General features: G+C 42.1%; 1 protein-coding gene across 2 annotated transcripts in view; it reads right to left on the bottom strand.

The window, feature by feature from the left end:
• Window positions 1–1,499: 1,499 nt before the first annotated feature.
• glis2b (GLIS family zinc finger 2b) overlaps window positions 1,500–14,010 on the bottom strand; it is a 57,077-nt gene continuing 44,566 nt past the window's right edge. Inside the window, exons 2-7 of one of the 2 annotated variants that reach the window (XM_052131354.1) lie at window positions 12,799–13,015; window positions 12,181–12,314; window positions 9,088–9,270; window positions 8,845–8,978; window positions 7,157–7,275; window positions 1,500–7,082 (exon numbers count right to left, since the gene is read on the bottom strand). In XM_052131354.1, the coding sequence (XP_051987314.1) occupies window positions 6,361–7,082; window positions 7,157–7,275; window positions 8,845–8,978; window positions 9,088–9,270; window positions 12,181–12,314; window positions 12,799–12,988 (1,482 nt within the window). In that variant the 5' untranslated portion in view covers window positions 12,989–13,015 and the 3' untranslated portion in view covers window positions 1,500–6,360. The remainder of the gene's footprint in view (window positions 7,083–7,156; window positions 7,276–8,844; window positions 8,979–9,087; window positions 9,271–12,180; window positions 12,315–12,798; window positions 13,016–14,010) is intronic. The other variant, XM_052131355.1, reaches the window with a different exon arrangement.

Raw genomic sequence — 14,010 nt, 5'->3', positions numbered from 1 at the left:
TATTTATTCATAACAGCTTTGATTAGTCTTTATTTCTGGCTTAATATTGTTCATTGATCTTGATATATAAGACGTCTGAGCATTAAGTACTTTAGACACAAAAATAAGATGTTTAATAAGATAGCATTAATCTACATTCAGTTAATCATTAATTAATCATTAATTACTGCTTTATTCATGCTTAACTAGTGCATTATTGTGGATCCCTAAAATAAAGTTTTACCAATAAGGATGATATAAATAAATTATAATATTATAGGAATAATAACATGTGCAAAATAATTAGGAAAAACAAAAATTAATTCAGCAGCTCTTTAGTGCCATCATTAAAAACCAACCCAACCTTCATTACACATTGTAACAATCTGTAATTAATTGTTTTGGTTCCTGGGTAGTAGGTGTTATTTGGTGTTATTACTAGTATGCCTCAAAAGTAACGAAAATGGCTATTATTCCACACAAACTTTGCTTTTGTGACCAGGACGGTGATATTTAGAAATTTACCAATTTTCCAGAACATTCCAGACAGATTCGGTGGCGTGTAAACTTGGAGTAACTTCTAGAACTTTCCATTAATATAAACAGTAGTATAAATACAGGGGCCTTAAGCCCACCACCTCATTTTAGTTCCAGCTGCCCAAGTGGATACATATTAAGACCTTGCTGGACACCTTGAAGTATGATGAGTACGGCTGGGAGGTCATAGGAGACTTCAAAATGGTGGCATTTCTGATGGGCCTCCAAGGAAGTTTTACCAATCTATGCTATCTTTGGGCCTTTGGGAAGGCGCATTAGCTCAGGCGGGAGTGGCCACAGCGGACAGAGCTCTCTGTGGGGAAGAACAACGTCAAGTGTGATCCACTGGTTGACCCCCGGAAGGTGCTGATGCCACCACTGCACATCAAATTGGGCCTTATGAAACAATTTGTCAGAGCTCAAGATGAGGAGTCGGCAGCCTTCATGTTCCTTCAAGACTTCTTCCCAAAGCTGTCTGAGGATAAGGTCAAAGCCGGTGTCTTCGTCAGACCACAGATAAAGAAGATCCTGGAGTGCACTGAACTCCCCAAGAAGCTCACTAGTAAGGAGAAAGCAGCTTGGAACAGCTTTGTCGCAGTGGTTCGGGGCTTCCTGGGCAATCACAAGGCCGAAAACTATATGGAGCTGGTTGAGACTTTGGTGAAGAACAACGGCACAATGCACTGTAGGATGTCCCTCAGAGTCTGTATACTTGATGCTGATCTTGATAAATTCAAGGAGAACATGAGAGCGTACTCGGAAGAGCAAGATGTATATTGACGATTCTTGGTTTGTAAGATTACGTGTGATTTCAGTGTTTTTCTCACAATAAAGTACCTGTTAAGATTAAATGGTAAATGTTTACAATGATTTGGTCATATCGTCTGTGTAGACACTGATTATCGAAATATGTGAATGGGAATACTCAGAAACGCTGTTCATTTACAAGGGAATCACTTTTTTAAATATTTTTTATTACTCAGGCAAGGATCAGGGACACCTCAAGCATAACCAAACAAATATAGTTAAACGTCTCGTTCAAGGTCCTGTGATAAAACCCTAAACTGAACGGTTTAAACGGGACCTTGTGACAAATGTAACCCTCTGTGCATGAACATTCAAAAAAGAAAAAGATGCTACAAACATGATATATCAAATGCAAATTTATTAAACATTTGTTTCCTTTATTTTCATTGACATCTTTATCAATATCGTAATAAAATTCCTCTAAAACAGGAGAACACACCTATGTTGTACCAACTGGAGACTTTTAACAGCTCTAAAATTCTGCATGTCCAGCGTCAGAACATGATGCTGGGAAAATATATATATATATATATATATATATTTATTTATTTATTTATTATATACTGTATTACATCTACATTTCAACTATAATAAAAGGCACTTGGAAAAAATTAAAATACTGATATTAAAATATCTCAAAATGTGCAACAAAAAAAAAGTAGAGAATAAAAAGGATACCGGCCTTTCCAGGCCATAGTCAATTTGTTAACCCTTTGTGCATTTCTGTGGCACTTTAAGAACCGTCCATGTTTGCTGAAGCTCAAATGAAATAATTTTACACACATTTACATACATGTTTATTCCAATGTGGTGCTTGATTTCTGTACCGTATATTTGCGGACTAAATGGATTTACTGCATTAAATATTTCAATTTGAATATCAAGCTATGACATCATCGCTGCCATTAAATGTATTGCTTAAGCATCTCCAAATTCAGAATCGTTCGATTGCACCGTCGTTTCGTTAAGGCTTTTGGATCTACTGCTTGACCGAGTTGGAAAAGTGCAGACGAATCCAGAGTGCTCAAAGGGTTAAAGGTTCAAACAGCTTATTTGATATTAAACATTGATGTAGACCTTATTGGGCCTGTGTCAATGTCAGCTTTATCCAACCAACAGTACAGAGAGAGGGGACGACGGGAAGATGCACAAAGACATTTCTTTGATTCCACGAACCACTTGTATAAAAGACATGTTGGGACAATCTTCAAAATGTTTCCTTTTGTGTTCTGGACAAGAAAGAAACTCATCCATGCTTGGAATGACATGAGGGTGAGTAAATAATGTCAGAATTGTATCTTGTGGGTCAATGTTCGGATTGTGTTTGTTCACTGCACATGTTTGAGTGTTTTGTCCCCCTGTCCCTTGTGAGAGGCGTTATAGAGCACAGTGGGTTCATCTTTCTTTGCAGTAGTTCGACACTAGGGGAGTCAAGGAAGCTCCATCTCTCTTCTGTTTTACCCAGTAAGCGCTCAGCATTTAACTCTCATGTGAACAAATAAGAACATTTGAGATGTCTCTTTTAAGGTACGGTTCTGAGATACACCCCAATTGAGACCTTGATTGGCCCCCCTGTTCAATCTTATTGGTCCAAAATCCTGTTCCCCATAAATCCTCAAGGATTATACGTTTGCACAGCAAAATTCCACAAGCTACAAAAGCATGGCCGGATGTTAAACGAGTGTAAAAGCCACAAAAACGACGAGAATGAAGTAGAAACTCACTACCAAACCAAGCAATCCCATAATGGTCAACGCAGCGAATTCGCATGCCAAAATGTACCTCACACTGTATTTGCGTTGCACATTTTTCGCCACTGAAAATCCATCAGGTTAAATTCCTGATTGTGCATATTTTGCCTCCGGAATTTCACCGTGCAAAGGTAACCATGACCGAGCCATAACTCTATATTAAATATAGAATATTTCTGAGCAGTGCGACATCATGCAACACTTTCGCATTTAATGCGTTCAGACGAATCGCTTTTGGAAGGTTGTCGCATTGTCTAGTCTCATCTCCCTCTCTCCTTTGGACTCCTCGGCTGGAGAAAGCTGACCATAGAGCAGCAATTGCAGAAACGAGAAATAAAGCAACTTCAACATCAGGAAATGTCACGTCCAAAATAAGACAAAACAAAACTGCAATAATGGTATAATTTCCACAAACAACAGAACAAACATTATGGAGTAAGACTCTTTGAAGGGAGGGCCGGGTACATGCTTAGGAAGTGTCATTAATGCAGTCGGAATGTCCTATTACATAACATTAGTTTATGCTAAATGATAGGCGGGACAATGGACAATTGTACAGAACTTCTCCAGAGTGGACAGTCCCTAAAACACGCCAGAGTTCTTTATCATAAGCGTGAATTAAATGTGAATGACATCTCGCGGAAAACTCAATGACTGCGATATAAAGTGACACAACTCACTAAAGTCCCTTACACGTGACTTGCGTTAATGCTTAAAAGCACCTCTAAACACAAGTGTTGTTTGCCACTTTGACCTCCACATGAAGCGCATTGCATGGAAGGACATTTTCACAACCTAGATATATGTAAACAATATAATTCACCTATGAAGCACCTATGACGCTATGTTGTACAACTTGTTAATGATAATAATAGTTGCTCCAATTTCTCGAAAATTTGCTTACCGTCAGATTACGCATGTATCTCAATGCACACAGAATCACTCTTCCATCTTTTGATTTACAATACGTAATACGTCATGTGGATTGTGCGTTAAGGCCCAGGGAATACTTCGTTTTTCTGCGGTCTGGATTGGATCGTGCCTGGCCGACCGTGTTGCCTTTCAGAGTATACTCTTCTGACCGAGAGCGAATATGAATGCATTCGACGCATGCCCACTACATCTGCTTTGTGATACTCTATTAGCACAGTCAATGGCCAGCGCATGCACCGACGATGTGCACAGATGAGGACCACGTCCATGGGACCGCACGGACTGTGCTGATGATTACATTTGCGTCACACATACTGTGCAAGAAGCGATCAGCAACGCGGACAACCGAAGTATACTTAGGGCTTTACACGTTGGCCATGCTCCGAAGAGTCATCGGTAAACTGGATCACAGATGTTGTAGCTTGATGCTTTGCTCCGTAGAGTTTGATGCATTGGGGAACCTTGAGCGAGTGTAAACACACAATCTTTAACCTATCCATTTGTTCTATGTAGGGTCACGGGTCATTTTAAACCAATTATGCATAACAAGCCAATAAAGTGTAAGGTCATATAAAGCCTTAAACTGGCTTTCCTTTATCGCGGTAAGTTAATAAACAGTTTAAGCAAAAAACTATCCCCCGATTCCATGTTGCATGTAAACACCTTTACCGGCATTCTTACCGGCTTATCCAATGTGTGCAAGTGTTGTGCACATGGCTGTTTACATGTTGATGTCAAAAGCAGAGAATAACTTCAAATCTCATGTAAATCAGATTTTTTTTTTTACAAAGCTAATATTTGGAAGTTATAAGCGCATTGTTGTGCATGTAACCACGCTCATTGACGCAAGTCATGTGAAAGGGCATTAATTATTGTATTTGCATTTAAAAGATGTGTCTTGGTTCCAATATTCTGCTTGGCTATCCGTTAGCTGCCTAAATTCCCTATTAAGTCCTTGCTTCAGTATTTGGGTATACATCTTCGATTTTGGCACAGTGTTTCTTACTTTTAATATGGGGCTGGGAAACTCTGAGAGCAAAGTTGCATTAACCAGGATAGGCCCTTAAACGTTGTGATACACCCATGCTAGTATACCGCAAAGCGGGGCAATAATGTTAAATCTGGGCCTTTGTTCAACCAGTAGTGTGCAGTACATCTGATGACCAGAAGATGGAACTATTTGCAACAGTGGCGTGTTATTTTACTATGAGCTTTTAGCATAACTGCTAGCTGAGTTTGTGCCCTTGTACTTGACACTCAGTTACTCTGAGCTTAGTGTCTGTAAATCTCTTACTCGTCAAAATAGAGCTAGTCAATGTTTCTGTTTCTTCCCAGTTAGGGTGCAGATTGTCATTCATACACTTTATCTATTCTTTATTCAAAGAAATATGTTTACATTGCAGTGACATAGCTAGCAGCAAATGCAAGGTTCATGTAGCTCGCAATAGCAGAAGGGAAGTTCACGTGTAAGGGTACGGAGGGTACCTGCGCCTGAGGTGGGACTCAGTGTTTTATTGTCTGATGACAGAAGCTGATTGTCATTGGAAACAAAAAAGGCTAAAAATCAAGCTCTAGTATACCTTAGTCTTGCATATTAGCACCCCTTAGCAAAATTGACCAAGATTCTACAAGAAGTTGCCAAATTTTCGCAATGAGAATATGGTATGCTTGAGCATTTTGAGTGCTTCAATACGGGATGCTTTACTGTCAGACTGGTGGAGTTCCCTTTGAGCATTTTGCCGCATCAATACAGGACACGAACAGCCAGGACACTCCCCCCCACCCACCCACCCAGGCATCCTTAAAACAAGAAAAGGTTGAGGGGAGGGGTTCCCCTTTAGCGACGTTTTTGTCTAGAATACAGGAAATATAGGTCATTTCGGACAGAATATGGGACAGCTGGCAACCCTATGTGAAAGTGAGTTTGCATCAAAGATTTCTAGCTTGCTATATGCAGTCTTAGAGGTCTTTTCATAGTGGAATGGCTTGAGGGTCCATTTCACAATGTTTTTCCCCAAAGAATAACAACACAAGATTTGTGTCCTCTGTCGTCCCAAATATCTTACTTAATCTTGCTTATAAATACATAGAAATGGTTTCTTGAAGCAAGGACACAAACTGCTAAGACTAGCGTATAGATCAGTGCTTTCAAGAAATAAGAAAAGTTCAAATTAAGTGTGAAATGAAATGAAAGCATAATGTTGAAGATGGTGTCACCTCTATGCAGTGCAGACTACATTAGCTTTGTGAAAACCCCCCATAGCCTTGCCTCTGTCCTCTAACCCCTGTTCCACCCCCACCCTTCCCTTTCCTTAGCATGACCCACCCCTGGCGTTTCTCTGGAATGTGGGGCTCAGTTGACCACAGCTGGCTTCAGCACTACTGGGCCAGAGGGGATGACCACCCAAGACAGGGGGTCATTAGACGCTCCGGTAGAGAGGTTGAGAACGCCCCCATGGATCTCATCCTTGCCCCCATCCTCTCCCCTGGCCTTGCGTTTGCTATGGTCCCTGCGCTCCGAGCCCAAAACTTGCACCATGGGTAGCCCAAATGTGGAAGATGAGAAGGTAGGTGACAGAAGGGGTGATTTGGCCAATCCAAGTGGTGAACCACTGAAGGACAAGATGGGCATTCCTCCAAGCCCAGCTGAAGGGGTGCTCGGGCAGCCCAGCATACTCAAGTCCAACGGGCGGGGATTGAGGGGTGACAAGGGGAGGGAGCCCCCCAAACCCTGCAGACCGTGACTGCCCAAGAGAGCAGCTGCAGCACTAGGGATGATGATGTGGGCCCCGCTGACGTAAGTGAACTCGGATTCTTTTCCCACTCCTGTGATCTGGCTCGGCTTCAACAGGGAGCCCACCCCACCTGGACCTCCCTGTTCCTGGGCTACAAAGTGCCCATGAGCCTTGATATGCTTCCTTAGGGAGCTGGGATCTGTGTAGCGTTTCGGGCAGCCCACCATCTTGCAGTAATAGGGCTTGTCCACATAGTGCGTGCGTGTGTGCTTGAACCGATCGCTGGAGTTGGAGTAGCGCTTGTTGCAGCCCTCGTACGGACAAATGTAGGGCTTCTCTCCTAAAAGACAAGCACTGAATTAGCCAGGACATTGGACTCTTACATGTATGGATGCATACTAGAGTGACACTGACCTGTATGTGAACGGTTGTGAATTTTGAGGTTCTCAAGGCGGGAGAAGCTCTTGTTGCAGGTGGGACATCGGTGAGGTTTCTCATTGGTGTGTGTGCGGATGTGGATTAGCATCTTGTACCTAACAAGGAAGACTGTTAGATTAAGAAAAAACTGCTTTGTAATACTCTCTAATATGGTCAATGGCAGGCACATTCTCTGACATCATACAAAGACGTGGTCTTTCCACACAAATATAAAAATAGTGGTCAACTGATATTAGTTTTTTTAATGGCCGATGCCGATATCCAGAGAGCAGGGTGGTCGATAGCACTATATTTACTCTTTGTAATCTTTGTAAAAAAGAATATTTTCATAGGTTCATGAATTAAATCTGTTTAAACTTGATATCAGTATACTTGCAGAATATTATATTTTCAGTATAATAGAAGTTTCATTGATATTTGCCTTTTATCATTAGAAAAGAAAGTTAAAGGTGACAGTGATCTGCTGAGGAGAGACGGTTAGATTACGTGCTTAAGAGGAAGATAAATGAGTGCTCAACATGAAGCCGGATTTGCTCAAGTTTTGTGAGGTTTGTTTATTACATCTGTTTAAACAAGATAAGCGCATATTTGTAGATGTATATGATATTCGTTTTATTGATATTTGCCTTTTCATCATTAGACAAAACAGTTAAAAGTTACAAGTTCAACTGTTGAGGAGAAAGATGGAGAATGAAACAGGCGAGCACTTTAACAGTCTGAGCTCAAACACGTCTTTCGCGACGGCTCTGAAATGCGGACCGTTTAATGACCGTGTTGCACGGTCTATTGGTCTTTTAGGAGTGGTGGTGGTTTAGTGGTCTAAGCACATAACTGGTAATCTGGTAATCAGAAGGACGTTGGTTCAAGCCCCACAGCCACCACCATTGTGTCCTTGAGCAAGGCACTTAACTCCAGATTGCTCCAGGGGGATTGGGGGACGCTTTTATCCAAAGTGACTTACAGTGCACTTATTACAGGGACAATCCCCCCGGAGCAACCTGGAGTTAAGTGCCTTGCTCAAGGACACAATGGTGGCGGCTGTGGGGATCAAACCAGCAACCTTCTGATTACCAGTTCAGTGCTTTAGCCCACTACGCCACCACCACTCCATCCAGAATATCAGCTGATTTATCGTCCTATGCGATATATCGGTCAACCACTTGTTACACGCACTGTGAGCAAGACATTGCGGCAAGTAGAAAACTAAAGTATACTTTGGCCTTTAGACTTATGCAGGGCTGCCGCTGGCCAAATTGATTCCCTATGCAGAGTTCCAGGTGGACGGACGCTATGAGTGTGAAGCGATCATCTGTGTTCTGCAACTGCTTTCGGGTCCTTGAATAACGTATAACGTGCGAGTAAGGGCACTATGGACTTTCTGGTGCCCTCCTAGGGTAAGATGGTGCCCCCTTAGGGAGTTGATGCCCTACGCAGACTGCATAGTATGCGTATAGGAAGCGGCGGTACTGGACTTAAGACATGCATTATGTTAAGACTTTTAAGGATAGTTTACATAAAAAAATTTATTCTGTCATCATGTCATTCAAAACTATGATTTTCTTTCTTCCCTAGAACATAAAAGGAGATGTTCCGCCAAATCTGTGTTAAGGGTAAAGTTAGTCCTGTCATTAAAAGATGGAAACAAGAAAATGCAATAAATGCACCTGGCATTGAAGCCCCGTCCTTTGCGTGCACACCCCTCCCAGTGGCAACAGTACCCAGAGTCCTTCTCCGGCTTCACGTGGAAGACATTGACATGGTCCACCAAATCTTGCAAAGAGTCAAAAAGCATGTGGCACTGCAACATGAAGACAAAAAACTAAATCACACACTTTGTAAGGAGAGAATATAGCCGTTCCTCTAATGAACTATCAATATGCTCAATTTGTTCAATTTTTATTTGTCACCTTCCTCCAATGACAGGCCAGCTGTTCATCTGCCGATAGGTCCGGAGAAGCTCGCATGTCCTTGGACTGGCGAATAAACATGGATGAAGGCAGGTGAAGCCCTCCTCCTCCTCCAATGGGCATGAAGTACTGGAAGGCCTGAGAACTAGCCCCTACCTCCATGTAACGGATATGAGTCGAATCCTGAGAGAACAAAATGAGGAAAGAGTTTAAGGCAAACATAATTCAAGCCTCTTATTTGTCTGTTTTACACCAGGCCAGCAATTGCAGTAATTGTTGTTGAACTGAGGGTAACAGCACGCTGCAGGAGGCTTGTGTTCAGTAATCACCCTCACAGCAGGAGATTCTTATGAGCGTTTTGCTGGTTATGGCAGCTCATCGCCCCTCTTTCTGCCCCCAGCTGTGCAGTTCTGAGCTAATGCCCCTCCACAGCCTATACATAACCACACATTTCACCCTTAAATGAGAGGAAGGCACGACACAAATAAACCTAACAGTACAAATCCCATGAACACAAAATCATATTCAACACATATGACATGATTATGCACAGATGCCCTCCTGTTTTTTATTTTATTATTTATTTGTATTAATTATTAAGAAAACAGGGATATATAGCTATAAAATAGATATTAACATTTTCTGAAGAATATGTTATTGGTGGTTGCCCACAAAGCTAGAGTGTTATGGGCGGTTCCAGGGCATTGCTATGTAGTTGTTAAGGTGTTGTGGGTGTTTCCAGGGTGTTGCTATGTAGTTGTTAAGGTGTTGTGGGTGTTTCCAGGGTGTTGCTATGTAGTTGTTAAGGTGTTGTGGGTGTTTCCAGGGTGTTGCTATATAGTTGCTAGGATGTTGTGGGTGGTTTCCCCAGGCATTGCCATGTAGTTGCTAAGGTGTTGTGGGCGGTTGCCTATGCATTACTATGTAGTTGCTAGGGTGCTGTGGGTGGTTTACAAGGTATTGCTATGTAATTGCAATGATGTTGTGAGTAGTTTCCAGGGGGTTGCAATGTAGTTGCTAGGGTTTTGTGGGTGGTTATAAGGGTATTGCTAAAGTATATAGTTGCTAGGGTGCTATGGGTGGTATCCAGGATGTTGCTATGCAGTTGCTAGGGTGTTGTATGTGGTTGCCAGGGTGTTATGTAGTTGTTATGGTGGTGTGGGTGATTTACCGGATGTTATGTAGTTGCTAGTGTGCTGTGGTTGATTTACAGGACATTGCTATGTAGTTGCTAGGGTATTAAAGGTGTTGTGGGTGGCTACCAGGGTGTTGCTATACAGTTGCTAGGGTGTTTTGGGCGGTTGCCAAGGCCTTGCTATTTAGTTGCTAGGATGTTATGGTGGTTTCCCCAGGCATGGCCATGTTGTTGCTAGGGTGTTGTGGGTGGTTGCATATACCTTGCTATGTAGTTGCCAATATGCTGTGGGTGGTTTCCAGGGTATTGCTATGTAGTTGCTAGGGGGCTGTGCATGGTTTGCAAGGTGTTGCTATGTAATTGGTATAACGTTGTGGGCAGTTGCCAGGGCATTGCAATGTTGTTGCTAGGGTTTTGTGGGTAGCTTCCCCAGGCATTGCCATGTAGTTGCTAAGGTGTTGTGGGTGGCTACCAGGGTGTTGCTATGCAGTTCTTTGGGTGTTGTTGGTGATTGCCAGGGCATTGCTATGTAATTGCTAGGATGTTGTGAGTGGTTTCCCCAAGCATTGCCATGTAGTTGCTAAGGAGTTGTGGGTGGCTACGAGGGTGTTGCTATGCAGTTGCTAGGGTGTTGTGCGTGGTTTCTCCAGGCATTGCCATGTAGCTGCTAGGGTGTTGTTGATGGTTGCCAGGGCATTGCTATGCAGTTGCTAGGATGTTGTGGGTGGTTGCCTGTGCATTGTTATGTAGTTGTCAAGATGTTAAGGGTCGATTTCCAGGTCATTGCTATGTAGTTGCTAGGATCTTGCAGGGTGGTTGTAAGGGCATTGCTATGTAGTTGCTAGGATATTGTGGGTGGTATCCAGGGTGTTGCTATGTATTGTAGTTTTTAAGATGTTGTGGGTGGTTTCCAGAGCGTTTCTATGTAGTTGCTAGGGTTTTGTGGAAAAGGTTCAGTGGCAAAGTTGACCCTGTTTAAAGAAAAAAAAGCTCAAACCAGTTTACTATGGTTTGCTGGTCTTAGCTGGTGTCCCAGCATGGTCTGACTTGCTGTTTTTTGGAGGGATGTTTTTTTCAATGTTGGGAATGTTTCAGCTACAGTATGTGAGAAATGTGCATGAAAAATCTTATAATGAGCTGTTTCGTCATCTCTAAATCTTGATGTTAACATGTTAAAGCCACTATGTTCCCTTGGGTATGTAGGAGAGGCCATGCATTTTGCCCTAGTGAGTAGGCACAACCAACAGGCTCCCAATATAATTTAAAGAAAATTGAATTATGCAGAGAGAGCTCAGTACTTCGCTGTAAATCTGATTTAAACCTCACGTCCTGCCCATCAGGCCATGGACAGAAAAAAGAGAGATGCTTGTGTGAGGAGACACAAAGGGCATTTGTTAAGAAACACTCCCTCACATTTGGGTCAGTGAGGCTAACACATCTGAATATCTCATGTTGAGGGAAGGGAGGTGCGTTAAATGTTCAAAGAATTATGACCTAGAAACAGAACGAGAGTCTTGGGCTGCTCCTTACCACTCGCTAAATTACTTATGGGGCCATGGTGAAAAGTGAGATATCTATTTAAAGGAATAGTTCACCCAAAAATAAATTACTCACCCTCATTAAACCAATCTTAATTTCTTCTGTGGAACGTATGATATTGGGAAGAATGTTAGTGTTAGTGGCCATTCATTGTATGGAAAAAAGATGCAATGAAAGTATATGGTGACTGAGGTTAACATACCTCATTTCTTATTTTTTGTATTTTTTAATATTTAATACATTTCAATTAATTTTCCAGGGCCTAAAAATAGCAATTCTACAATTCTTTAATATTTATTTTTAAAAGTCAGCAGATCTGGACCTAAAAAATGGCATTTAGTAGTGACAATGTCAATGTCAACATTATATATATAGCACTAATAAAACAACAGACATCAAATGAGATATATGTAACTCACCCCAGGGAAGATGGGAGTCGAGCTGTTCCCATTGGCGAAATCTGGAGAACAGGCGGTGTTGCGGGGCGATGGGGACATGCTGAGGTCCACAGCGGGGGGTGTGGGGGTCTCGTATTTGTCCTGCAGGTCACCTGCTAACATACAAACACAGATCACACACCAGATATCTGTTATACTCTAAGCTGTTGTACACTATCATATCCATACTACTCTATGCTATACTGTTAACATACTGAAGGCTCCTAATATAGGTTTTATTGAAATGCAACTTTTGAGCATCAATTTATCTGTCCTCACTGAAAGCAAAAGTGCTATGTAAAGTGATAAAATCAGCCAATCAGAACACACTTGATGATTACTATATGTGTAGTGGTCACATATACTTTACTATGGGCGGGGCTACCCAATGCATCTGGACAGAAATAGAAACCAAGCATTATTTAAAGCTACTTATGTAATTGATATTGATTTTGAAGTTACAAAATGCCCCTGAAAATGTATATGTCATGAATATATTTTTGTTTAGATCTGACACTGTCCAACATTGGCTCACTACGGTTGGACTGATTTATTTGTAGTTCTAGATCTGCACCTTTAAACCGAGTTGATCTTGTGTACCTGTGTGTGGAGAGGCGGGTGACGCAGGAACGATGACTGCGTTACTGTCGTCTGCCATGCACAGCTGCTCGGCCCCCTTGGCGTGAATGGGAGAGCTGTTGAGAGTGGCTGGGGACCTGGAGCCTCTGTCCCGCCCACTGACCCGCCTCCTCGGCACTTTCAGGTCCAGTGGCTCATCTAAGGACAGCATGGTGGCATGCGATCCAGAGCCGTCAACCTATACAAAAAAAATAGAGAGAGAGAGAGAGAGAGAGAGAGAGACAGAGAGAGAGAGAGAGAGAGAGAGAGAGGTTTTGGTTGGATTTTTATATATATATGAGGCTAGTCCAGAAATGCTCAAATATACACACAAATCTCACAAGTATAGCCACAAGATGTAATCATTATACGTGTTAACATGATTCTAGTGTGATAAAATGGCTTAAGCTTATCAGTTCTATCCAGCTATAAAGTTATATCCAATATTATAACGTCCTCGTCATACAGCCTCAAAAATAATGTCTAACATCTCAAACACCGAACCAGCACAAACGCTTGTTTTACCGACACAAATCAGCACGGACGGGATAGTTTTAGAGATAATATAACTATATGGGGTGCAAACTTCACAGTGGTTGTCATGACAACGTACCGCCGTAAATGTTATCGCACTACAATCGGGTAGATTATTGGCTATATCTTTACACAGAAAAGGCAAGTAAGTAAATTTATCTCACTAAAATCATGTTAACACGTGTAATTGTGGCTATGCTTCTGAAACAGAGAGTATTTTACATCACCTAGAACTTTGAACAAGACACAACCAATGAAGTTTTGCAAAGAACCTGCTTGGTGATCTTGTCCAAATCTTCACTCGCTTGTACAAACACAGCACACAAACGCAGGCGTGAGGTTCTTTATAAACTATACACAGTCAGCCCCTCTGAAAAAACATTGCAGATCTCACACAATTACTTCCACTAGTTCCCCTCATTCTCTCTGGCCTCCAACATGCACACACTGTCCACACAATACACACAGGCAATTGCACCAATTACAGAGTCCACATTCCTCCCTAGCACGCACAACCCTCAATGTGATATACAACATTTACAGAGCGCTATACATCTTGAACCCCCGTTTCACACCTCTTTCTGTGTGACCTCCATATGGACCCCCACATTTACACACATCGAGCGGCCTCCAGCCGTATAGAATGGCTGTCTTTGAAAG

Source organism: Xyrauchen texanus, chromosome 8, assembly GCF_025860055.1.
Source record: "Xyrauchen texanus isolate HMW12.3.18 chromosome 8, RBS_HiC_50CHRs, whole genome shotgun sequence".
Taxonomy (NCBI): domain Eukaryota; kingdom Metazoa; phylum Chordata; class Actinopteri; order Cypriniformes; family Catostomidae; genus Xyrauchen; species Xyrauchen texanus.
Note: the sequence above shows the minus strand (reverse complement) of the source record. Positions and strands in the feature narration are given on the sequence as shown.